The 26,440-nt window shown below is 34.8% G+C and overlaps 1 protein-coding gene across 1 annotated transcript in view; it reads left to right on the top strand.

Moving 5' to 3' along the window:
- The window catches only part of CWF19L2 (CWF19 like cell cycle control factor 2), a 209,204-nt gene that overhangs the window by 73,319 nt on the left and 109,445 nt on the right, over positions 1-26,440 (top strand). Inside the window, exons 10-11 of the mRNA XM_065882107.1 lie at positions 11,856-11,949; positions 13,553-13,645. Coding sequence (XP_065738179.1) covers positions 11,856-11,949; positions 13,553-13,645 — 187 coding nt within the window. The remainder of the gene's footprint in view (positions 1-11,855; positions 11,950-13,552; positions 13,646-26,440) is intronic.

Genomic DNA, 26,440 nt, shown 5'->3' with positions numbered 1-26,440 from the left:
ATTTCTTAAATTCGATGGAAGAGATAGGATATGCACTTTTAACAATTCAGTAGTTCTGTTTTGTGAATTGTATTTCATTTCACAGTATATTTAACAAAAAGAGCTGGAAGATGCATTCAGTAGCTATATATTTCCTCAAAATTTATTGCTTTTTTGCAATCTAAAAAACTAAATGAGTTTAGTAATTCTTTTAAATGGATATGCCACAAGAAATATTTTGGTAGATTTTGTTAGTACTGCCATATTACTTCCAAAGGAAATTGCTGCATTTTAAAGTATAATCATAATTGTAAATATTGCATGCCTACTGGAGGTCTGGGAGACTGAAGGAAAATATGCTGCCATAGCCCAAATATAAAGTGGAAAAGATATGTGAAATATCCTGCAGAGGGAAGCATGAATTTTGGTGGTGGTTTTGCAGAGAAAGAAATCCACTTTGATAGTTGACAGGTTTTTTTTTTTTTTTTTTTTTTTTTATGCGTTATGCGGGCCTCTCACTGTCGTGGCCTCTCCCGTTGCGGAGGACAGGCTCCGGACGCGCAGGCTCAGCGGCCATGGCTCACGGGCCCAGCCGCTCCGCGGCATGTGGGATCCTCCCAGACCGGGGCACGAACCCGTGTCCCCTGCATCGGCAGGCGGACTCTCAACCACTGCGCCACCAGGGAAGCCCAGTTGACAGGTTTTAAAGCTAATGTTAGAGTTTTTTTTTTTTTAATACACATATCTTTAAAAAAATTTATTTAGGCTGCGCTGGGTCTTAGTTGTGACACGTGGGATCTTTAGTTGCGGCATAAGGACTCCTTAGTTGAGGCATGCATGTAGGATCTAGTTCCCTGACCAGGGATTGAACCCAGACCCCCTGCAGTGGGAGCACAGAGTCTTACCCACTGGACCACCAGGGAAGTCCCCTAATGTTAGAGTTCTGAAAGCAAAATATAGATAGGATAGTGGTTGTACCCATAATGATTAGGAAAATAGGCAGCACTTATTGGTTTTATTATTCTTGTACCTGTAGCACTTATATATAGGGCTGAGTCAGTCGATCAGGAAACCCAGGTTGAATGGGATCAAACCTAGGAAAACCTGCTTTAGCCATAGGACTGGCACTATTTGAAATAGCCGTAAATAGAAAATGAGTATCCAAAGGATAATAAATAACTTATACTTGAATGATCATTAAAATATGTTTTAAAATACCACCAAATGAATGGGACACTGAAGGAAGAGGTTTTAGGAAATAATAGAATTCATTGGTGGCAGTAGTAGGTATAAGCATTGTGGTTTGGGGTCATGAGTCTGGTAAATCACTTTTGTTAGTGACTCCATCTGAAGCTGTGGATTATAGAGCACAGTGTGTAGCTTTCAGCAGGAGGGAGGCAGGGAAGCTGGCAAAATCTGGACTGAATGATGGGAGGCCCAGTCACATGGGCTCTGGTTCATGTCAGGGCTTTGTTCCCAGGAAGCGAAAGGAGAAATCCAGTTGTATTGACTGGATAAACATGGCAGGGATTAGAGAATGTCTAAGGCTGTATACATATATAATTGTCCAGGCTTCACTCCAGGTTGTCTGGAAGGTAGACTGTTTCCAGTCACCAGTTGCTAGTGGGATGAGGCTCTTATTTCCTGATATCATTAGGGTTGGCTTAACATTTGGGTGATCTGTAGGTTTTTACCTGTGACTGCAGCTAAGCAGACTATGTAAGCAATCTTACATTGTTAATATTCCTTCTGGTTCTATAATTGCTTCATGTTTATATGTTGTAAGCTTCTGAGAGATACACTGTAATACAGGAACTCATTAAAAGCTTTATGTTGTGGTCTGAAGACAGTATTCTTTGTTAGCTGTGTTAATTTTGATGTTACAGATGTTTTGAGGCTTTCCATGAATTCCATGATTGGCTGGAGAGGGAAAGGACAGTCTAGGAATATTCCACATATATGTAAACAAAAAAGAATTCCTGAGCATGTAGAGTGGTATAAAGTGAGAAACCAAGTGTGGGACCTTGAAGAATGCCTGTTTTCAGGGAGTGGAAAGATTCAGTGAAGGATTGTTAGAAGCTGTTAATTTGTCTGAACCTTATCCTGGGTGTATGTTGAATTCTTTATAAAATGCCAGAATTTTAGGGAGCTTTAGAACCAATGAATTTTAGAACTAGGAAAAAATCATAGAACTGATTTTATAACTAGAAGAAATTATAGACTGACCTGGGCATTTTCCAGATGCAGAGACTGAGGCAACTGAGATTGTGACTTGCACAGTGCTATGTAACTGGGGTTGCCAGATGTAGCAAATAAAAATGTTTGGACATACTTAAACTAAATATATATATATATTTTTTTACCTGAAATTCAAATTTAACTGGGTGTCATGTGTTTTATTTGGCAACTGTACATAGCACTTGGCCATTTCTTGGGTCTGTGACCTTTTTACAAGAGATAACATAATTATAATCATCTCTGGGTATCCACCAGGGGATTGGTTCCAGGACTCCAGCAGATACCCAAATCTGGGGATGCTCAAGTACGTTATATAAAAAGGTGTAGTAGTATTTTTATGTATAATCTACGCACATTCTCCCATATTCATTCTTAATTCCTTCCTTCCTTCCTTCCTTCCTTCCTTCCTTCCTTCCTTCCTTCCTTCCTTCCTTCCTTCCTTCCTTCCTTCCTTTCCTTCTTTCCTTCCTTTCTCCCCCCCTCCCTCCCTTCTTTCTTTCTATTTTTTTGATGTGGACCATTTTTAAAGTCTTTATTGAATTTGTTACAATATTGCTTCTGTTTTATGTTTTTGGTTTTTTGGCTGCGAGGCCTGTGGGATCTTAGCTCCCTGACCAGGGATTGAACCCACACCCCTGCATTGGAAGGCGAGGTCCTAACCACTGGACTGCCAGGGAAGTCCCCTCTCCAATATACTTTAAATCATCTATAGATTACTTATAATACCCAGTACAATGTAAATAGTTGTATATACAGTGTAAATGCTATGTAAATAGTTGCCAACTCTCGGCAAATTTAAGTTTTGTTTTTTGGAACTTTCTTAAAGTTTTTTTCTAAGTATTTTCAATTCCTGATTGGTTGAATCTAAGGATGGGGATCCCATGGATACTGAAGGGCTGACTGCCATTTTATATAAGGGACTTGAGCATCTGCAGATTTTGGTATCTGCATTGGGTCCTGGAATATACCAACAGATAACTGTACTATTCTGAATCATATTTTTTCCAATCAGTATTATCTTAAAGACCTTTTCACACCAGCCCATATGTATGCATTTTTTTTCATTTTGAAGTCTCTGATATTCTGTTGTAAAGCTTAGAGATAAACTAGTATTTCTCATCAGTTTCCTATTGATGGACTTTAAGGTAATTTCTAGTTTGTTGCTCTAAATAATACTACAGTGAATAGTTTTGTATGTGTACTTTTGCATACTACTTAAATATAGCTGTAAAATAAATTCCAAGGAGTGGAATTATATTTATATATTTTGTTGTACTAACCAATTTACACTCTTACCAGTCATGTATGAGAATGATTTTTCTCTTCTTTGCTGATAGTATTATTGAGGTTTTTAATCTTTGCCATAGATACATAGTTGAGGAACAGAGGCTTTCTTTGGTTTGCATTTATGTAAGTATGGGTGAAGTTTGGCATATTTTTATAAATGTTGTTAATTTTATTTTATTAACCAGTCATATATTTTACCTAGTTCTTGAGGTTTTGTTTTTTTTTTTGTGAGCACTTCTATAGTTGTCATGTGATATATATAATTTTTCATCATCTTTAGATTTCTTCCTTTTGTGTTTTTACTTTTTTCATCTATTTTTTCACTCATTCTTATTGTGATCTGATTTATCATTCTTTTCCTTTGTGCTTTTTAGGCCCTTAAGTAGCTGGAAGACATCCTCTAATAGTGGCCCATGTGATTAAGAATCTTAAGCTTTTTATTCTTAGAAACAAAATGTGTTTGTGTATAATTTTGCTTTATTGGAAAATATATTAGCTATATATATTCAAGAGTTTGAAACCTAGGATAGTACATAATATGAACAAAAACTAATGTGATGTCTTTAATTTAGATTTTATCTAAGTTGATATCAGGAACTAACTCATATAAAATATTATATAAGGTTAAAAAGGTTAGAAACCTTGGCAGAGTTTGCTGTGATAGCCTAGGAGGACAAGAGAAGGATACCAGGTTCTGAAGGGTTTGAGTTTAGTCATGAGATCCTTAGGGGAGAAAGTTTTGAGAACAAGTGGTAAGAAAAGAAGAATTAAAGGGGCAAGATCTTTGAATACTGTCAGCAGACAAAGAATAATTGCAATATACTCAAGGTTTCTGAAATGTCATTGGGCTGGAGCTTTTTAAATTATTTTTTCCTCAGAAGTTTTCAGCCAGAGTTTGTGTTGTGTGTGTGTTGTAAAGAGACCCCGTTTTAGTGGGAAAATTGGATTTGCTTTTTAGAAAATAATTGTGAAGAGGGCTTTTGAAATATAGCAGTAATCTGGGAAAATGAGAAGCGCTTGTACATTTTTATTTTTATAGGATAATTGCAGATGTCACGGTGATGTTTCTTTCAGAGCATCTGCCTGTCATTATGCTTAGAGTCTTCCATTATAAATGGAAGAGTCTATGCTGTTTGTTGCAGAGCAGTGTCTTTGCTATGGTATTAACAATAATGTGTTCTTCAGTCATTGATGCCCAAGAACTTTAATTTTAATGTCTTTACTTGATACCTATTACTGTTCTATCAATACTAAGTGTGTTTAAGTATCTGTTAATACTGAAAATATCAGAGATGTTCAGAATTCTTCTGTATCATCTCATTTATCCTGATCTACGTTCCATATACTAATAAGCAATTCCTGTTAGAAAATAAACTCCCCCCAGTTCGGTCAAAACAAAACCAAAAAAGATGTGTGGAGTATGAATTTCATGACCACGAAAGTTGCCTCTTTAAAGGTCTCTTGAGATTCCAGTTATCTTCCTGAAACTTGTAAGCTTTGGTTGGACGTCAGCATACCTTCTTTATTTCCCTCTCTTGATTGATTCTTTAAGCTTGCATACTGAAAAGTGAAGAGAAAAAGTTTCTCAAAAACAGGGAAGAGTCTGATAAAATGACAAAGATGTGTCTTTGGACAGACAATAATACAGGTCTTCAGCAATTTAATCAAGAATATTATCATTGTAAAAGAGGATTTAAAAGCCAGATTTCATAGTGTAAATTATGACGATGGGTTATGATATGGTAGAGATAGAAAGTGTATGTGGGAGACATGGGTGAAATGAAGTGCTTCCCTCACTCCCATTTTTTTTAAGGTGCAGATACTTGAGTATGTTTATATATTAGTGGAAAAGAGTTGGTATCAGTTTTAGAAGAAGCTAAACATATAGAATGATGATGGATGAGGTAATTCAGCAGGATTTCAAGGTTAGTGTGGATCTATGTATGATCCAGTGTACTCACACAAGTAGAGAAGGATTAGCCTTGATTGGAAACATTAAAGAAGAGGAGAATGTGGCTAGGGGTGTGGGTGATGCGAAAAAATTTTAGGAATTCTTTCTTGATGACTTAAGTCAGTTATTTTTTAACATATGGTTCCCAGAATATTGGTGTTCCTTTTCATCTGTATATGGACCACATACACACAAAGAGTGATGTGGCAATTTGGTTTACACACAGCTCATAAAATTGAAATGTCTCTCATTGTTATGACTTACTGCTATAAGCATATTTTAGTTTTACAAAAAAAATTAATTAACCTTTGGAATAAAATTGCCTTAAAATTATTCCATGTGCACGTTTCCTTTAAGTCATCCTTAGAAACAAAGTGAGAGAAATAGCCTGTTTCTTTTACTCATTCAAATTTGAAAAAAATTATCTGGTCTTGTGTGACAAAGAATGAAGTAACAAGGGAGGTTGTTTTTGTATCAGAGATATTCCTTGGAACTTAAATCATATGACTTTGACAAATTCCTTCTGCTATTCATCTCATGTTTATTGACATTTTTGTAGAAATATTATTGGGTTGCCTGAAATTCAAGTAAATTACATTTACAATACAATAAAAATGATGTATACCTCAGAATTTAATCTGAAAAAAGTTACTGAAAAATATTTTCTATACAAAAAACGTACAACTAATGATACAAGCAATATCTTTTATTAAAGCATATAAAAAACGAATAACATTCTCCTGCTTACACGACTGCAGGGTCCCCACTGCATTGGTTTTAAAAATGTAGACTGCGGGAACTTGAGAGGGAACAAAAATATGTTTTTTCTAATGGTGCTTTACCTGAAATATTTTACATTTCTTAATCTAAGCACCATAGTATTGCCTTTCCTTTCACCAATATGAGTAGAAATGGGTTTTTTTTGGATTTCCTACAGAGATTAATGTCTTTAAAATAAAAACAAACTCAAATGCTGTCTATTAACAGATTTCTTTTTTTTTTGCCCAAAAGGAATTCAGTATTTAAATATAATTTCAACATATGGTTGTTAAAGTTTTGATTTTGAGCTCTTTGTATGTTTTGCTATTACTTTCTCAGAATATATGTTGAAAACTCAGGTTAATTTCAATAAAGTATGATAAAATCTAGATATGGAGGAAAACTAGTAATATCATTGATATATTCTTAATATTTGTGATTATGACTGATTTTTTTCTGCTTTAAATTTTTTTTATCACTCCCTTTGAGGGTTTTTAAAAACAACAATTTATTGAAGTATAATCTACATAAAACTGCATATGTACAAACTGCATATGTATATAAAGTGTACAGTTTGGTAAGTTTTTGAAATGTGTATATTCTAATAAAACCATGCCAAAAATTTCCTGGTGCCCTTTCATAATCATCCCTCCTGCCTCTCCACACACCCTAGCAACCCCCCTAGACAACTACTCATCTTTTTTTTTTTTTTAAATTATAGACTGGTTTGTATTTTCTAGAGTTTTATATAAATGGGATCATACCTCATACCTTATACACTTTTTTTTTTTTTTTGCTGTGGCTGGCTTCTTTCATTCAGCATGATTATTTTGAATTTCATCCATGTTATTGCATGTAACAATAGTTCGTTCCTTTTTGTTGATGGATAGCATGCCATTAGCAGATATATTGTTCCACAATTTGTTTTTCCATTCACCTGCTGGTGGACATTTAGAATGTTTTTAGTTTTTGGCTGCTATAAGTAAAGCTTTAAACGTTCATGTACAAGTCTTAGTATGAACATACACTTTCTTTTCCCTTGAGTAAATACCTAGAAGAATGGCTAGATCATATGATAACTATATATTTAAATTTTAAGAAACTGCCAAACTGTTTTATCAAGTGGTTGTATCATTTTACACTACCACCAGCAGTGTATTAGACTTCCAATTCCTCTACCTTCTTGCAGGAACTTGGAATAGTCAGTCCTTTTAATTTTCACTATTCTAGAGGATGTGTAGCAGTATCTCATGGTTTTGTGTTCCCCTAATGACTGCTAATGTTGAACATCTTTTCAGGTGCTTATTTGCCTTCCAGATAGCTTTTCATAATGTGTGTTCATTTTGCTTTTATAATTTCTATAATTTCTTTATTGGTAATTTGTATCTTTCTTTTTCCTGATCAGTCAGGCTAGAAGTTATCAATTTTACTGATTGTCTTAACCAGTTTTTAGTTTCATTGAATTTCTTTACTGTTTCTGTTTTTTATTTCCACTTTGATTTTTTTTTTTTTTTTGGCGGTATGCGAGCCTCTCACTGTTGTGGCCTCTCCCGTTGTGGAGCACAGGCTCCAGATGCGCAGGCTCAGTGGCCATGGCTCACGGGCCCAGCCGCTCCACGGCATGTGGGATCTTCCTGGACCAGGGCACGAACCCGCGTCCCCTGCATCGGCAGGCGGACTCTCAACCACTGCGCCACCAGGGAAGCCCCCACTTTGATTTTTATTACTTATATTCTGCTTACTTTGGATTTAATTTGTTCTTTTTCTGCTTTCTTCAGTTGTAAGCTGTTATCATTGATTTGAGATCTTTTTTTCTAATATAAGTATTTAGTGTTATAAATTTCCTTGTAAGTAATGCTTTAACATCATCCCACAAATTCTGATATGTTGTGTTTATATTTTTATTCAGTTGAAAATACTTTTAAATTTCTCTTTGATTTTGTTCTTGACACATGGGTTATTTACATGTGTGCTAAATTAGTTTTAGTTAGTTTAATTAGTTTCCAAATAGTTGAGGATTTTTGCAGATGTCTTTGGTAATTTCTAATTTAATTTCACTGTGGTCAGAGAACTTACTTTGTATGGTTTGAATCCCTTTATATTTATTGAAACTTGTTTTATGGCTCAGGATATCGTCTATTTGGTAAATGTTTTATATGCACTTGGAAAGAATGTGTATTCTGTTGTTGGGTGGAGTATTCTGTGAATGTTGATTAGGTCATATTAGTTGCTAGTGTTATTCAGGTCTTCCATATCCTTGCTGATTTTCTCTTTACTTATTCTGTCTAGTATTGAGAGTGGGGTCTTGAAATCAGCAACTATAATTGTAGATTTGTCTATTTCTCTGGAATTCTGTCAGTTTTTGCTTTATGTATTTTGTTGCTCTATTATTAGGTGCATAAATATTTACGGATTCTTCTGTACTCTTGGTGGATTGACTTCTTTTTCATATGAAATGACTTTCTTTGTCCCTGGCAATACTTTTTGCTCTGTAATCTAATTTGATATTTAGTAAACCTCTTCAGCTTTCTTTTGACTAGTGTTAAAACATGTTACATCTTCTTCCATCATTTTATGTTTAACATTTATGTCTTTATAGTGCATTTCTTGTAGTTTTGCTTTTGTATCTATCTGATGATTTCTGCCTTTTAATTCAGGTGTTTAGACCATTTATGTATATTGTGATATAATTATATTCAAATCTGGAATTTTCCTGTTTGTTTTCTCTGTCTTATCTGTTTTTTATTCTTTTTCTTCTTTTTAAAAAATATTTCCTTCCTTCCTTCCTTCCTTCCTTCCTCCCTTCCTCCCTCCTTCCCTTCCTTCCTTCCTTTGAGCTGGGTCTTTGTTGCCTCATGTGGAATCTTCAGTTGTGGCGTTCAGGATCTTCTAGTTGTGGCATGAGGGCTTTTAGTTGCAGCATGCAGGATCTAGTTCCCTGACTAGGGATCGATCCCTGGCCCCCTTCATTGGGAGTGTGAAGTCTTAACCACTGAACCACCAGGGAAGTCCCATTCTCCTTTTCTTCTTTATCTGACTTCTTTTGGATTGAGTATTTTTATGATTCCATTTCATTTCTTTAGTTGTATACTTTTAGTTATTTTAATGATTTCTTTATCTTTGACAGCAAACATCTTTAATTTATCTACCTTCAAGTGATATTATGCCACTCCTGTATAAGAACTTTACAATAGTTTATTTACATTTCTCCCTATCCTGTCCTTTTTGTTAGTGTTGTCATATAGTTTACTTATACTTGTTATAAACCACTGTTGTTATTTTTGTTTAAATAGTTATCTTAAAGCAATTTAAATAATAAGAAACAAGTATTAAATATTTACCCTTGTAGTCATCATTTCTGTTGCTCTTCCTTTCTTTGGGTTTATCCATGTTTCAGCCTGGTATAATTTTTTTTCTGCCTGAAGCCTTTTCTTTAATATTCTTTCAGCTTTGTATGTCTGAAAAACTCATTTCATTTTTTTTAAAAGATATTTTCACTTGATATAGAATTCTAGGTTGGCATTTTAAAGTACTTTAAAGATATTGCTACTCTTGCTTACATTTTTTCTGATGAGAAATCTGCTGTCATACTTTCATTTGTTTCTATGTGCATAACTGTCTTTTTTTTCCTCCTATGGCTGCTCTGAAATGTTCTCTTTATCACTAGTTTTGAGTAATTTGATTATGAAGTGCCTTGCTGTGGTTTCTTTTCAGGTAGTTTTTTTGTTTGTCTTTTTTTTTTTTTTGGTTTGTTTGTTTGTTTTTGCGGTACGCACGCCTCTCACTGTTGTGGCCTCTCCCATTGCGGAGCACAGGCTCCAGACGCACAGGCTCAGTGGCCATGGCTCACGGGCCCAGCCACTCCGCGGCATGTGGGATCTTCCCGGACCGGGGCACGAACCCGTGTCCCCTGCATCGGCAGGCGGACTCTCAACCACTGCGCCACCAGGGAAGCCCTGTCTTGTTTTTGTACTTGGGATTCTGTGAGCTTCTTGGATATGAAAGTTTTTTAGTTTTCAACATATTTGGTAAATTTTGGCCTTTGTTTCTTCTGTCTCTCATTTCTTTCAGGGACTCCAATAGCATGAATAGTAGGGTATTTAAGGTTGTCCCATAGCTCTCGGTTGTTCTTTTCCATTTTTAAAATTCTTTTTCTCTGTGTGTTTCATTTTGCATAGTTTCTAATGCTTCAAGTTAACTGATTTTTTCTTTTGCAGTCTAATCTTACATTAATCCTTTTCAGTGTATTTTTTTTATCTCAGACATTGTAATTTTCACTTGTAGAAACTAAATTCTTACCTATTTTATATCTTAGTTGTCTCTAACTTTTTGAACATATGGAATAAATTTATAATAATAACTTTTAATGCCCTTGTCTGCTGTTTCTTACATCTGTGTCAGTTCTTGGTTTGATTGATAGCTTTTTCTCCTAATTATGTGTTTTACTTTTCTACATCTTTGCATGTCTGATAATCTTTAATTGGATACTAGATATTATGAATTTTACTTCGTGAGTGCTGGATATTTTTGCATTGCTGTAAGTATTCTTGAGCTTTATTTTGGGACCCAGTTAACTTAATTGGAGACTGTTTGGTCCTTTTGACTCCTGCTTTTAATATTTGTTAGGTGGGCTGAGAGCAGCATTTAGTCTAGGACTTATTTCCCACTAATGAAGCAAGACCCTTAATATTCTACCCAGTGCTTTCAGAATTATGAATTTTCCTAGTCTGACTTGTAGGACCAGGCACTATTACCAGGAATGCTGAATATCTCTTCCTTTAACCCTTTGGGATAGTTCTTTCCCTGACTCCAGGTAGTGTCTTGCTGAATACTCAACGGGAACTCTCTGCACTTCTCTGGGATCCTTTCACTGTGTAGCTCTCCCCTCTCTAGCTGCCTTGGACTCTTAGCTATGTCTCTCCCATTAAGGAGTCCTTCATGCTCTCCCTGGGTTCACCCTCCCTGCACTGTAGTCTCAAATCTTTCTTAAAACAGTAAGTTGGGACAACTTTGTATATGCCAGGAATCTCACCTTGGCTGGAAATTTCTCTTTTCTTCTGTGAGGCTTCCATAGTATAGGTTTCACACGTGATATTAGTTGTAAATTAGTTTATGTTGTCTAATTCTGGGTTGACTTTGCAAGAGCACATGGTCACTGTTTTTATTCTTTAAAGGCAGTTAAATGTAATTTCCTGATTATAGTTTCTTAGATTATCAGTAATTTATCACATTGAATGAGAAGAGTTTCCCTAGCTGTGTAGAGTTATGGCCTGATTCTAGAGTTTTAATTTTTTGTTTGTTTGTTTCTTTTTTAGAATGAGTATGGGAATATTAAGTAATGAAGAATAGCTGACATATTATTTTTCTCATTGCTACTGGATCTTTGGTCAGATATTATAACTGCCATAGGCCACCATGACATTGTAACATAGAATCTTTAAGTACTGATTTATGGCAGAGCACTGAGGGTTATTTATTTATTTATTTAATGTACTAGAATCATGATCTATTTGTGCTGAATGCTTTGTTAAGGTCAATTAAAGTAACATTTGAATATGGTGATGTTACTTGCAACAACTTACTTGTTGTTAATATGTACCTGTATTTCATATGCTCTTAATCTGTCCTGTTCAAACAGGAGTAGTCCAGTGGATGACTCTATCCACATCTTGAGTGTTGATGAGAAGAACAAGTTGGGAGCCAAGATTATCAAGGCAGAGATGATGGGAAATATGGTAAGACTTATATGTTGTTCTTTTGGAGAATAATTGCTAAATATTTAACTTCTTACAAGTAATTTTGGAAGTTCCTTAGCTATGTGGATGTAGCACTCTTTGAAAATAACTGCTGCTTATTGATTCTTTGAAGAAATTCTTGAACACTTCTAAGAACAGTACTGTCTACTTCTAAGTAAGTTATGTAATTTGTCAAATTTCTGAAATTTAAGATTCTAGGGAACTAAATGCTTTTTAATTTTCTTTTTAACTTGGATATTTGCTTTATTATTGTATTTATAACTTATTGAGCGTATTTGAGGGAGATAAAGATGTCACTGTCTTCTTTCCCTTTTTTAGTCATATTTTGTTAAGAATGTGTATTACTTTCTTAAATTCCCTTACTTAGGAACTTCAAAAATGAGCTAATAAAAAGGATGGTTAACTCATTTTTTCAAATCTTAAGGCAACATATTTGTGCCTGACAGTGTGTTAAATGCTCTGTGTAGATTAACTCACTTTATTCCCATAATAATGTGATTTGAAACTTACTTAACTCACAATTGAATAGAAATCAGAATTATTTGGTAAGAGTGGCACCTATCTATTTATTATATTGTCACATTTATATTATACAAATACTGTTACATTGGACATGGCAGAATCACAAAGTCAGGCAGCTTTCCATGTCTTGACAAAATTGATTCCCTCATGGTCATATGTATGTACGCATCTCAAATCCAAATATAAGTGATCTTAAGTAGTGTTCTGTTTTGGTGTACCATCCGTATGACACTCTTTAGTAGAACAAAAAGTAGCCAAACATGATAACTTCTGTTTTTATTAGTTTATATCTGTAATAAAAGTCATATTTGCTGCAATCTGGTAACACTGAACTTAAGCTCAACCCAGAAATTAGTAAGCAAGACAGACCACCACCAACAACAGCAAGAAAATAACATATGAGTTTTGAAAGCACAATGAAATTAGTTAAAATAGTGAAAGAGAGATCACCAAGTTAAGAGGTTAACATATGTTAAAAGAAGTGTTCTGTGTTCATGGAACCACTGCAGTGGAGAATGCTGTCTTTGCTTGTCATATAATTCTGTTTATTTCATTCATTGTGATTTATTGCTTTATATGTCAGTTTTGTAATATAAATTTTTATAGATTTCCTAGAGTTAAAATGAAATACATTCATAATTTTAATCTAAATTCCTTAACAATAAAGAAGGTAATATTTTAAATCTTGCGATGGCTTTCTTTTTACAAATAACTGAAATTCTGAGTATTGGAAGTTTATAATATCTAAGGAATTATAAAAATGCCATTCTTAAGGTTATGTATTTCTTTCATTTCCCTATCTTCCCTAAAATATATGTCCTTGTAATTATTTACCTTCAAAGCATAAACAATTTCTACAGGTATTTGAGAATTTTGTTACCCAGAAGAGTTCATTAAAAAGTAATATACTAGACTAGGCTGTGAGTTGGTAACTAGATTTAGGTGAGAGCTACTTGGATGTTTGCTATGCTGTTTTCCCTATTGTTAAGTGAATTTGAAATATTCTACAAATGAAGAAACTATGTTATCACACCTGTTTTTCTTGTCTTTCTATTTGAAGGAATTAGCTGAGCAACTTAAAGCCCAACTTGACAAGGCAAATAAATTCGAAGACAGCATAACGCAGATATCATCAAAAAAATCTGGGATAGAGGTAAGTAATAAAAGTTTGTTTATAGGTAGCCAGTTACCTTATATAATACTTCTACTTGGCAGTGGTAATATTTTAATGTTAAATGTGTCTGTATCTGTGTCGGTGTGCTTGTATGTATTTATGCTTGTTTGTTTGTTTTTAAAATTTATTTGCGTATGTATTCTCTCATGTTCCACCATTGTGTCCTGGTGGAAAAAAGCCTAGGCCTACAGTTAGGCCTAGGGCCAAGGAGACCTGGTTTTTTTCTGGGCTCTGCCATTTACTGACTGACCTTGCACAAGTCAAGGTCATTATCTCCTCCTCCAGAATGAGAGACTTGAATTTGGTATCCATTTCATGTAAAATATTTTGTTCTAGGATTCATTCACCTATCTGTTGGTCAGTAAAACAGATAAAAACACCTGTCTGCATGGAGTTTTATTTGGGTACTAAGAGAGAGGTAGTAAATTGTAAAAATAAAAGAAAGTTATATATCTTAGGCAGGGTGGTAGGGATCTTGAGTGCCAGGTATATGCTGTATGTTTATGTGTATGTGTATGTCTTGGGATGCACAGGCTAATTCTCATTGAAAAAGTGACATTGATACAAGGACTTGAAGGAAGTTAAACAGTGATCTTTGTGGATCTGAGTGAAGAGCACTGTGGACATAAGGAACAGAGAATTTAAAGTTCCAAAGACTGGACATGTGTCCAATGTGTAGGAAGAACAGCAAGGAGACCAGTGTTGTTGGAGTGGAATGAATGAAAGAGAGGAAAGTAGAAGATCCAGATTAGAGAGATTGTGGGAGGCCAGATCATGTTATGCTTAAAAGTCATAGTAAGGAAGTATTGAGTTGGCCAAGAAGTTTGTTTGGGTTTTCCTACCATCTTATGGAAAAATCCGAATGAACTTTTTGACAAACCCAATAGGTTTTTATTCTGGGTGAGAGGTAAAGCTATTTAAGATTTTTGAGCAGAAAATGTATTTTGACAGGACCATCCTGCCTTCTTTGTTAAGAGTAGATTGGGGGAGAATAAGGTCAGACATAGGGTCTAGTTAAGCTTTTGCCATGATACATACAAGAAACGATAGTGGACTTGACCAAGATAGTAGCTGAAGAGGTGATTAGAAGTGATTAAAGTTTTTATATGCATAAATGTTTTATGTGTATATTTTGAAGGAGAGCGGACAGGATTTTTATGATGGTTTAGATGGGAGGGGAATATGAATTAAAGAGAAGAGGAAAAGTAGACTCCAGAGATTTTTGCCTGAGCAGCTGGAAGACTAGAATGGCCATTATTTGAGATGTGGGAGAAAGAGTAGGTTTGGAGCAAAGATTGGAAATTCTGTTTTGGGTATACTGAGCTTGGATGTCTTTTAGATGTGAAACAAGTAGAGCTATCAAGTAGGCAGATGGATATAGTTGGGAGTTGAGAGAAACCTGAACTGGAAATAGAAATTGGGGCATTATTAACATATAAATGGTGTTTAAATTCACAATACTGCATGAAATTACCACAGGAGTAAATGTAGATAGAAAAAGGCAAAGGATTGGTTTGGTTGCATTACAGTGTTGAGAGGTTTATAGAGTGGTTTATAACTGATTTTAAAGGACTATTCTCAAAGATTAATTTATATAATTTAATGGTAGTGTGAGAAGAGGTGAGAATCTATGAAATCAGGTTTCATAGAATTTTTTCAAGCTTCAGTTATTAATGACTTAGATAATAGTACAGAGAATATGTTTATGAAATAGGCTGTTTTTACTAAGTTGTGCTAGTCATGTTTTTAAAAAATGGATAATTTGGAGTTTCTTGTACAGATTAAGGAATTGAGAATGGGAAACTATAAGTAGGATTAAAAAGTAGGGACTAAAAGAGTATAGCTAAAACTACTTATACTGTGTACATTTTTGCCAGATTTATTTTTTCAAGTGTCTTTGTGGTCATAATACTTTTGTACTCTGAAACTTTTATGTGGTTTCTTAGTGCTAACTATATAAAGTACTAGATCTTCCTGCAGTATATCCTTCCAAAGTATAACCCCATTTTCCAGCCTTACCTCCAAAGCTTTTTTATACGTAACCTACATGTTTCTTTGACATTTACATATGCTATTAATTATTTGTGCCGGATATCACCCTCTTGAGGCTATCCACTTTTCATTTTGTCTTTAGTCCATTATGAAGTCTTTTTTCTCATCCTTTTGAACAGTTGTAACCTTTTCCTCTTTTGAAACTTAAAGCCTTTTAAAATATTCTCTACGGAATTTGTCTTTTCAAATTATGTATATTTGTATTCTTGTTATACCTATCTCTTTTTTGATACTTGTCACTTTATATGAGGGTTCTAAAACTGTGGCTGAATTTCAGGGGATTCTTTTTTTTTTTTTTTTTTTTTAACATCTTTATTGGGGTATAATTGCTTTACAATGGTGTGTTAGTTTCTGCTTTATAACAAAGTGAATCAGCTATACATATACATATGTTCCCATATTCAGGGGATTCTTGAAATTGAAAGCAGTTCATCTGAAAAAAATTGAAGCAGATCTTCTATTAAATAACATTTCTTCTGCTGTTCTAAGGATATTGTAGAGTACTGACAGACTATATCTCATCCCTTGAGCATATATCTCTATACCATTACTGATTTCTTTATGTTTTTCAGCTCCTCCTAGCTTTTGAGCATTGTATCTCATAACTCAGGGAAGTAGAACTCAAAGTTGTATTCAAAGTAGAATTTCTATTTGTGAGTCTCTTTTGGAAACTGTATAGCCCTTTGAAGCTTCAAATAGAAAGGTTTTTATTCTATGGATTCTTTTTTTTTTTTAACATTTTTTCCTAGTTTTATTGAGAAATAATTGACATACATCACTGCTTACAGTGTAGAGCATGGTGATTTGATTTACATATGTTGTGAAATGATTATCACAACAGGTTTAGTTAACATCCATCATCTCATATAGATATAATAAAAAGAAAAGAAAAAATCATTGTGATGAGAACTCTTAGGATCTACTTTCTTAACAGTTTTCCCATATATCATACAGCGTGTTAACTGTAGCATCATGTTGTGCATTACATGTCTAGTACTTATTTGTCTTGTAACTGGAAGTTTGTACATTTTGACCACCTCCTCCAATTCCCCCACCCCTAGGATGTGCACAGTTTAACTGTGAAAAAGCACCTATTAAGTTCATACAAACGAATGGAGTGATAATTATAGGAATTTCAGGTATCAGCAGTGTTTTTCTTTTGGGGATGGTGGTGTGTGGATGTAACGTGGGAGACACAGCTATACAGGGTGGCCAGGGAAGGAGATCTTTCTGCAATTTCTGAAACTATACCTGTAGGTTGTCACTTTTTATTTATTTATTTGGTTACAAGTATTACTTATTTATTTATTTGGAGTACAGTTGATTTAGTGTTGTGTTAGTTTCAAGTATACAGCAGTGTGAATCAGTTATACATATAACCGCTCTTTTTTTTTTAGATTCTTTTCCCATATAGGCCATTACAGAATACTGAATAGAGTTCCCTGTGCTATACAGCAGGTTCTTATTTCCTAAGGATTCTTTGACCAGAAAAGAAAATTTCATTCTTCTCTGCAGAGATAGGGCACTTGCACATTTAGTTAAAGCTTTACTAGGCATATATGTAAAACAAACCTTTGCTAACAATTCTGAAAGAATTCTCTTTCAGAGAATTCAAAGAATGCCATTAAAGTCATTTATTCTATCCGGGTCAGCACCTTGGTTTATCTACCTTTCAAAGTAGTTTGTTAAAAAATGAAAGTACAAAGTTGTTTACTACAACAAAGAAATGTGCTGATATTTTAGAGGAAAATCCTGAAATACTTCTGATAGAAATTTTGCCTTTTCAGAGAAAAGAAAATCCCACTCGTAAAGCATTGAACATTGTTCTTTCATTACTTAGCTTCTTTGTTAGAAATGTTAGATTGTACGAATAGGGTAAATCTCCTGAATCAGTGATCTATGAACATCTTTTTGGCTTTAGTGAAAATCCATCAGCACTTCTAATTGTTGGTTTGCTTATTTCTCTTACCCTTTAGAAGTTGAACTTTTTAGTGATTAGGACAAGGGCTATTTCAGTTTATATATATAGTGTCTAGGGTAATGCTTGGCATATTGTAAGCAATCAGAAAATAATTGAAATATTTGTTTTATGAATGTCCTTGATTTATTTTGTTCCCCATAGTTTTCTTTCTTTTTCTTTTTCATATTATTTTCCATTATGGTTTATTATAGGATATTGAATATAGGTCCCTGTGCTGTACAGTAGGACCTTGTTGTTTATCCATTCTATATATAATAGTTTGGATCTGCTAATCCCAAATTCCCCATCTATCCCTCCCCAGTACCCCCTCCCCCTTGGCAATGACAAATCTGTTCTCCATGTCTATGAGTCTCTTTCTGTTTCATAAATAAGTTCATTTGTGTCATATTTTAGATTCCACATATAAGTGATATCATATGGTGTTTGTCATTCTCATTTTGACTTGCTTCACTTAGTATGATAATTTCTGGGTGCATCCATGTTGCTGCAGATGGCTTTATTTCATTCTTTTATGGCTAAGTAGTATTCTACTGTTTAAATATACTACATCTTCTTTATCCATTCATCTGTCAATGGACAGTTAGGTTGCTTCCGTGTCTTCGCTATTGTAAATAGTGCTGCTATGAACATAGGGGTGCATGTATCATTTCAAATAACAGTTTTGTCCAGATACATGCTGAGGACTGGGATTGCTGGATCATATGGCAACTCTATTTTCAGTTTTGTGAGGAACCTCCATACTGTTTTCTGTAGTGGCTGCACCAATTTACATTCTCATTAACAGTGTAGGAGGGTTCCCATTTCTCCACACCCTGTCCAGCATTTTTTATTTGTAGATTTTTCAATGTTGGCCATTCTGAGTGGTGTGAGGTGGTACTTCATTGTACTCTTGATTTGCACTTCTGTAATAATTAGCAACATTGAGTATCTTTTCCTGTGCCTCTTGGCCATCTGTATGTCTTTTTTTTTTTCTTATTTCTGAGATACACATTTTAAAGTAATAACTAGAATTATGACTTATAACATTATACCAGAGCATATAAGATTTTTAGAAATTTCATGTAATGTCTGGAACATTTATGTTAACATATTTCCATACAAATAACCCAAAGAAAGTTTAGTATTAGTTTTTTTTTGTTTGTTTTTTTATACTGCAGTTTCTTATTTGTGATCAGTTTTATACACATCAGTGTATACATGTCAAACCCAATCGCCCAATTCAGCACAACACCATCCCCACCCCACCGCAGTTTTCCCCTCTTGGTGTCCATACGTTTGTTCTCTACATCTGTGTCTCAACTTCTGCCCTGCAAACCGGTTCCTCTGTACCATTTTTCTAGGTTCCACATACATGCATTAATAGATGATATTTGTTTTTCTCTTTCTGACTTACTTCACTCTGTGTAACAGTCTCTAGATCCATCCACGTCTCAACAAATGACTCAATTTTGTTCCTTTTTATGGCTGAGTAATATTCCATAGTATGTATGTACCACAGCTTCTTTATCCATTTGTCTGTCGTTGGGCATTTAGGTTGCTTCCATGACCTGGCTATTGTAAATAGTGATGCAGTGAACATTGGGGTGCATGTGTCTTTTTGAATTATGCTTTTATCTGGGTATATGTCCAGTAGTGGGATTGCTAGATCATATGGTAATTCTATTTATAGTTTTTTAAGGAACTTCCATGCTGTTCTCCATAGTGGCTGTATCCATTTACATTCCCACCAACAGTGCAAGAGGGTTCCCTTTTCTCCACACCCTCTCCAGCATCTGTTGTTTGTAGATTTTCTGATGATGCCCATTCTAACTGGTGTGAGGTGATACCTCATTGTAGTTTTGATTGGCATTTCTCTAATAATTAGTGATGTTGAGCAGCTTTTCATGTGCTTCTTGGCCATCTGTATCTCTTCTTTGGAGAAATGTCTATTTAGGTCTTCTGCCCATTTTTGAATTGGGTTGTTTGTTTCCTTAATATTGAGTTGCATGAGCTGTTTATACATTTTGGAGATTAATCCTTTGTCCATTGCTTCATTTGCAAATATTTTCCCCCCTTCTGAGGGTTGTATTTTTGTATTGTTTATGGTTTCCTTTGCTATGCAAAAGCTTTGAAGTTTCATTAGGTCCCATTTGTTTATTTTTGTGTTTATTTCCATTGCTCTAGGAGTTGGATCAAAAAAGATCTTGCTGTGATTTATGTCAAAGAGTATTCTTCCTATGTTTTCCTCTAAGAGTTTTATAGTGTCTGGTCTTACATTTAGGTCTCGAATCCATTTTGAGTTTATTTTTGTGTATGGTGTTAGGGAATGTTCTAATTTCATTCTTTTACATGTAGCTGTCTAGTTTTCCCAACACCACTTATTGAAGAGACTGTCTTTTCTCCATTGTATATCCTTGCCTCCTTTGTTGTAGATTAGTTGAGCATAGGTGTGTGGGTTTTTCTCTGGGCTTTCTATCTTGTTCCATTGATCTATGTTTCTTTTTTTGTGCCAGTACCATATTGTCTTGATTACTGTAGCTTTGTAGTATAATCTGAAGTCAGGGAGTCTGATTCCTCCAGCTCCGTTTTTTTCCCTTAAGACTGTATTGGCTATTCGGTGTCTCTTGTGTCTCCATACAAATTTTAAGATGATTTGTTCTAGTTCCGTAAAAAATGCCATTGGTAATTTGATAGGGATTGCATTGAATCTGTAGATTGCTTTGGATAGTAGAGTCATTTTCACAATATTGATTCTTCCAATCCAAGAACATGGTATAGCTCTCCATCTGTTGGTATCATCTTTAATTTCTTTCATCAGTGTCTTATAGTTTTCTGCATACAGGGCTTTTGTCTCCCTAGGTAGGTTTATTCCTAGGTATTTTATTCTTTTTCTTGCAGTGGTAAATGGGAGTGTTTCCATAATTTCTCTTTCAGATTTTTCATCACTAGTGTATAGGAATGCAAGAGATTTCTGTGCATTAATTTTGTATCCTGCAACTTTACCGAATTCATTGATTAGCTCTAGTAGTTTTCTGGTGGCATTTTTAGGATTCTCTATGTATAGTATCATGTCATCTGCAGACAGTGACAGTTTTACTTCTTCTTTTCCAATTTGTATTCCTTTTATTTCTTTTTCTTGTCTGATTGCCCTGCCTAGGACTTCCAAGACTATGTTGAATAATAGTGGTGAGAGTGGACACCCTTGTCTCATTCCTGATCTTAGAGGAAATGCTTTCAGTTTTTCACCATTGAGGATGATGTTTGCTGTGGATTTGTCGTATATGGCCTTTATTATGTTGAGGTAGGTTCCCTCCATGCCCACTTTCTGGAGAGTGTTTGTCATAAATCGGTGCTGAATTTTGTCAAGAGCTTTTTCTGCATCTATGGAGATGATCATATGGTTTTTATTCTTCAGTTTGGTAGTATGGTGCATCACATTGATTGATTTGCACATGTGGAAGAATCCTTGCATTCCTGGGATAAATCCCACTTGATCATGGTGTATGATCCTTTTAATGTGTTGTTGGATTCTGATTGCTAGTATTTTGTTGAGCATTTTTGCATCTGTATTCATCAGTGATACTGGTCTGTAATTTTCTTTTTTTTGTAGTATCTTTGTCTGTTTTTGGTATCAGGGTGATGGTGGCCTCGTAGAATGAGATTGGGAGTGTTCCCTCCTCTGCAATTTTTGGAAGAGTTTAAGAAGGATAGGTGTTAGCTCTTCTCTAACTGTTTGGTAGAATTCCCCTGTGAAGCCATCTGGTCCTGGACTTTTGTTTGTTGGAAGACTTTTAATCACAGTTTCAATTTCATTACTTGTGATAGGTCTGTTCATATTTTCTGTTTCTTCCTGGTTCAGTCTTGGAAGGTTATACCTTTCTAAGAATGTGTCCATTTCTTCCAGGTTGTCCATTTTATTGGCAGAGAGTTGCTTGTAGTAGTCTCTTATGATGCTTTCTATTTCGGCAGTGTCTGTTGTAACTTCTCCTTTTTCATTTCTAATTTTATTGATTTGAGTCCTCTCCCTCTTGATGAGTCTGGCTAAAGGTTTATCAATTTTGTTTATCTTCTCAAGGAACCAGCTTTTAGTTTTATTGATCTTTGCTATTGTTTTCTTTGTTTCTATTTCATTTATTTTTACTCTGATCTTTATGATTTCTTCTGGTATCCTTGGGTTTTTTGTTTGTTCTTCATTCTCTAGTTCCTTTAGGTGTAAGGTTAGATTGTTTACTTGAGATTTTTCTTGTTTCTTGAGGTAGGCTTGTATAGCTATAAACTTCCCTCTTAGAACTGCTTTTGCTGCATCCCATAGACTTTGGATCGTCATGTTTTCTTTGTCAGTTTTCTCTAGGTGTTTTTTGATTTCCTCTTTGATTTCTTCAGTGATCTCTTGGTTATTTTAGTAACGTATTGTTTAGCCCCCATGTGTTTGTGTTTTTTATGTTTTCTTCCCTGTAATTCATTTCTAATCTCATAGCATTGTGGTAAGAAAAAATGCTTGATATGATTTCAATTTTCTTAAATTTACTGAGGCTTGATTTGTGACCCAAGATGTGATCTATCCTGGAGAATGTTCCATGCGCACTTGAGAAGAAAGTGTAATCTGCTGTTTTTGGAATAATCTGCTGTTATAGGAATGTCCTATAAATATCAATTAAATCTGTCTGGTCTATTGTGTCTTTTAAAACTTCTGTTTCCTTATTTATTTTCATTTTGGATGATCTGTCCTTTGCTGTAAGTGAGGTGTTAAAGTCCCCGACCATTATTGTGTTACTGTTGATTTCCTCTTTTATAGCTGTTAGCAGTTGCCTTATGTATTGAGGTGCTCCTATGTTGGGTACATATGTATTTATAATTGTTATATCTTCTTCTTGGATTGATCCCTTGATTATTATGTAGTGTCTTTCCTTGTCTCTTGTAACATTCTTTATTTTAAAGTCTATTTTTTTTGATAGGAGTATAGCTACTCCAGCTTTCTTTTGATTTCCATTTGCATGGAATATCTTTTTCCCTCCCTTCACTTTCACTCTTTACGTGTCCCTATTTCTGAAGTGGTCTCTTGTAGACAGCATATATATGGGTGTTGTTTTTGTATCCATTCAGCAAGCCTGTGTCTTTTGGTTGGAGCATTTAATCCATTCACGTTTAAGGTAATTATCGATATGTATGTTCCTATGACCATTTTCTTAATTGTTTTGGGTTTTTTTTGTAGGTCCTTTTCTTCTGTTGTGTTTCCCACTTAGAGAAGTTCCTTTAGCATTTGTTGTAGAGCTGGTTTGGTGGTGCAGAATTCTCTTAGCTTTTGCTTGTCTGTAAAGCTTTTGATTTCTCCATGGAATCTGAATGAGATCCTTGCCAGGTAGGGTAATCTTGGTTGTAGGTTCTTCCCTTTCGTCACTTTAAGTATATCATGCCACTCCCATCTGGCTTGTGGAGTTTCTGCTGAGAAATGAGCTGTTAACCTTACGGGAGTTCCCTTGTATGTTATTTGTCATTTTTCCCTTGACGCTTTCAATAATTTTTCTTTGCCTTTAATTTTTGCCAGTTTGATTATTGTGTGTCTTGGCATGTTTCTCCTTGGGTTTATCCTGTATGGGACTCACAGTGCTTCCTGGACTTGGGTGGCTATTTCCTTTCCCATGTTAGGGAAATTTTCAACTATAATCGCTTCAGATATTTTCTCTGGTCCTTTCTGTCTCTCTTCTCCTTCTGGGACCCCTATAATGTGAATGTTGTTGTATTTAATGTTGTCCCAGAGGTCTCTTAGGCTGTCTTCATTTCTTTTCATTCTTTTTTCTTTAGTCTGTTCCATAGCAGTGAATTCCATCATTCTGTCTTCCAGGTCACTTATCCGTTCTTCTGCATCAGTTATTCTGCTATTGATTCCTTCTAGTGTAGTTTTCATTTCAGTTATTGTATTGTTCATCTCTGTTTTTGTTCTTTACTTTTTTCTAGGTCTTTGTTAAACATTTCTTGCATCTTCTCAATCTTTGCCTCCATTGTTTTTCTGAGGTCCTGGAATATCTTCACTATCATCATTCTGAATTCTTTTTCTGGAACGTTGCCTATCTCCACTTCATTTAGTTGTTTTTCTGTGGTTTTATCCTGTTCCTTCATGTGGTATATAGCCCTTTGCCTTTTCATCTTGTCTATCTTTCTGTGGATGTGGTTTTTGTTCCACAGGCTACAGGATTGTAGTTCTTCTTGCTTCTGCTGTCTGCCCTCTGGTGGATGAGGCTATCTACGAGGCTTGATGGGGTGTATGTTTTCTTTGGAGAAATGTCTATTTAGGTCTTCTGTCCACTTTTTGATTGGGTTGTTTGGTTTTTTTTGTTATTGAGTTGTATAGCTATTTGTGTATTTTGGAAATTAAGCCCTCGTCTGTTGCCTCGTTTGCAAATATTTTCTCCCATTCCATAGGTTATCTTTTCATTTTGTTTATGGTTTCCTTTGCTGCGCAAAAGCTTGTAAGTATGATTAGGTCCCATTTGTTTATTTTTGCTCTTATTTCTATTGCCTTGGGTGACTGACCTAAGAAAACATTGGTATGATATATGTCAGAGAATGTTTTGCCTATGTTTTCTTCTAGGAGTTTTATGCTGTCATGTCATATATTTAAGTCTTTGAGCCATTTTGAGTTTATTTTTGTATATGGTGTGAAGGTTGTTGATTTACATGCAGCTGTCCAGCTTTCCCAATGCCACTTGCTGAAGAGACTGTCTTTTCTCCACTGTATATTCTTGCCTCCATTGTTGAATATTAATTGGCCGTAGGTGTATGGGTTTATTTCTGGGCTGTCTATTCTGGTCCATTGATCCATATGTCTGTTTTTGTTCCCAAAACAATGCTGTTTTGATTACTGTAGGTTTGTAGTATTTTCTGAAGTCTGGGAGGGTTATGCGTCTTGTTTTGTTCTTTCTCCTCAAGAATACTTTGACAGTTCTGGGGCTTTTATGGTTCCATATTAATTTTAGGATTATTTGTTCTCGTTCTCTGAAAACTTTCATGGGTAATTTGATAGGGATCACATTAAATATGTAGATTGCTTTGGGTAGTGTGGCCATTTTACTAGTATTAATTCTTCCAATCCAAGAGTATGGGATATCTTTCCACTTCTTTGAATCAACTTCAATTTCCTTTAGTAATTTTTTAAAGTTCTTAGCATATAAATCTTTTCACATCCTTGATCAGGTTTATTCCTAAGTCTTTTTTTTTGTTTTGTATTGATGTGATTTTAAGAGGAATTTTTTTTTTTACTTTCCCTTTATTTTATTGTTAGTGTAATGAAATACAACAGATTTCTGCATATTAATTTTGTATCCTGCTACCTAGTTGAATTCATTTATCAGTTCTAGCAGTTTTTGTGTGAAGTCTTTTGAGTTTTCTGTATACAGTACCGTCTTCATATAATGACAGTTTTATCTCTTCCCTTCCAGTTTGGATGCCTTTCATTTCTTTTTCTTGTCTGATAGCTGTGGCTAGGACTTCCAATACTGTGTTGTATAGAAGTGGTGAGAGTTGGCATCCTTGTCTTGTTCCAGATTTTAGTGGCAGCGCTTTCAGCTTTTCACCTTTGAGTGTTATCGGTGGTGAGTTTTTCATAAATAGCTTTCATTATGTTGAGTTATGTTCCCTCTATACCCACTTTGGTAAGAGTTTTTGTCATGAATGGGTGTTGAATTTTATCAGATGCTTCTTTTGCATCTATTAAGATGTGGTTTTTTTTTTTTTTTTTTTTGTGGTGGTGTGTCACATTGATTTGTGTATGTTGAACCATTCTTGTTACCCTGGGGTGAATCCAGCTTGGTTGTAGTGTATGATCTTTTTTATGTGTTGTTGGATTTGGTTTGCTAGTATTTTGTTGAGAATTTTTGCATCTGTATTCATCAAAGATATCGGCCTGTAATTTTCTTTTTTGGTAGTATCTTTGTCTGGTTTTGGTTATTAGGGTGATCGTGGCTTCATAGAATGACTTTGGTAGTGTTTCTTCCCTTCAGTCTTTTGGAAGAATTTGAGAAAAATCAGTATATAAATTCTTATTTGTATACCTGGTAGAATTCCATCAGTCTGTTCAAATTATCTATTTCTTCTTGATTCAGTTTTGTTGGGCCCCTTGTTTCTAGAAACTTGTCCATTTCTTCTAGGTTGTCCAATTTGTTGGCATATAATTGTTCATAGTATTTCCTTATTTTTTTTGTATTTCTGCAATATCAGTTGTTATTTCTCCTCATTTATTTATTTATTTTTTTGCTTTTTTGTGTCCTCTCTCTTTTCTTAAAGATCATGGCCAGAGATTTGTTGATTTTGTGTATCCTTTCAAAGAACCAGCTCTTGGTTTTATTGATTTTTTTCCTACTTTTAAAAAAATCTCTATTTTTTAAATTTCCTGTCTGACCTTTATTATTTCCTTCTTTCTGCTGACTTTAGATATTGTTTGTTGTCTAATTCTTCTATGTGATAAGTTAGGCTGTTTATTTGAGATTTTTCTTGTTTTTTGAGGAAGGTCTTTATTGCTGTGAACGTCTCTCTAAGAAATGCTTTTGCTGCATCCCATTGATTTTCTGTGGTTGTGTTTTTATTGTCATTTATCTCAAGGTGTTTTTTAATTTCCTCATGATTTTGTCATTGACCCATTGGTTTTTAAGTAGTATGTTGTTTAGTCTCCATGTAATTCTTTTTTTCCCATTTCTCATTCTGTGTTTGATTTCTAGTTTCATGCCATTGTGGTCAGAAAAGGTGCTTGAAATAATTTCTGTCCTCTT

The sequence above is a fragment of the Phocoena phocoena genome, chromosome 8, assembly GCF_963924675.1.
Source record: "Phocoena phocoena chromosome 8, mPhoPho1.1, whole genome shotgun sequence".
Lineage (NCBI taxonomy): Eukaryota > Metazoa > Chordata > Mammalia > Artiodactyla > Phocoenidae > Phocoena > Phocoena phocoena.
Note: the sequence above shows the minus strand (reverse complement) of the source record. Positions and strands in the feature narration are given on the sequence as shown.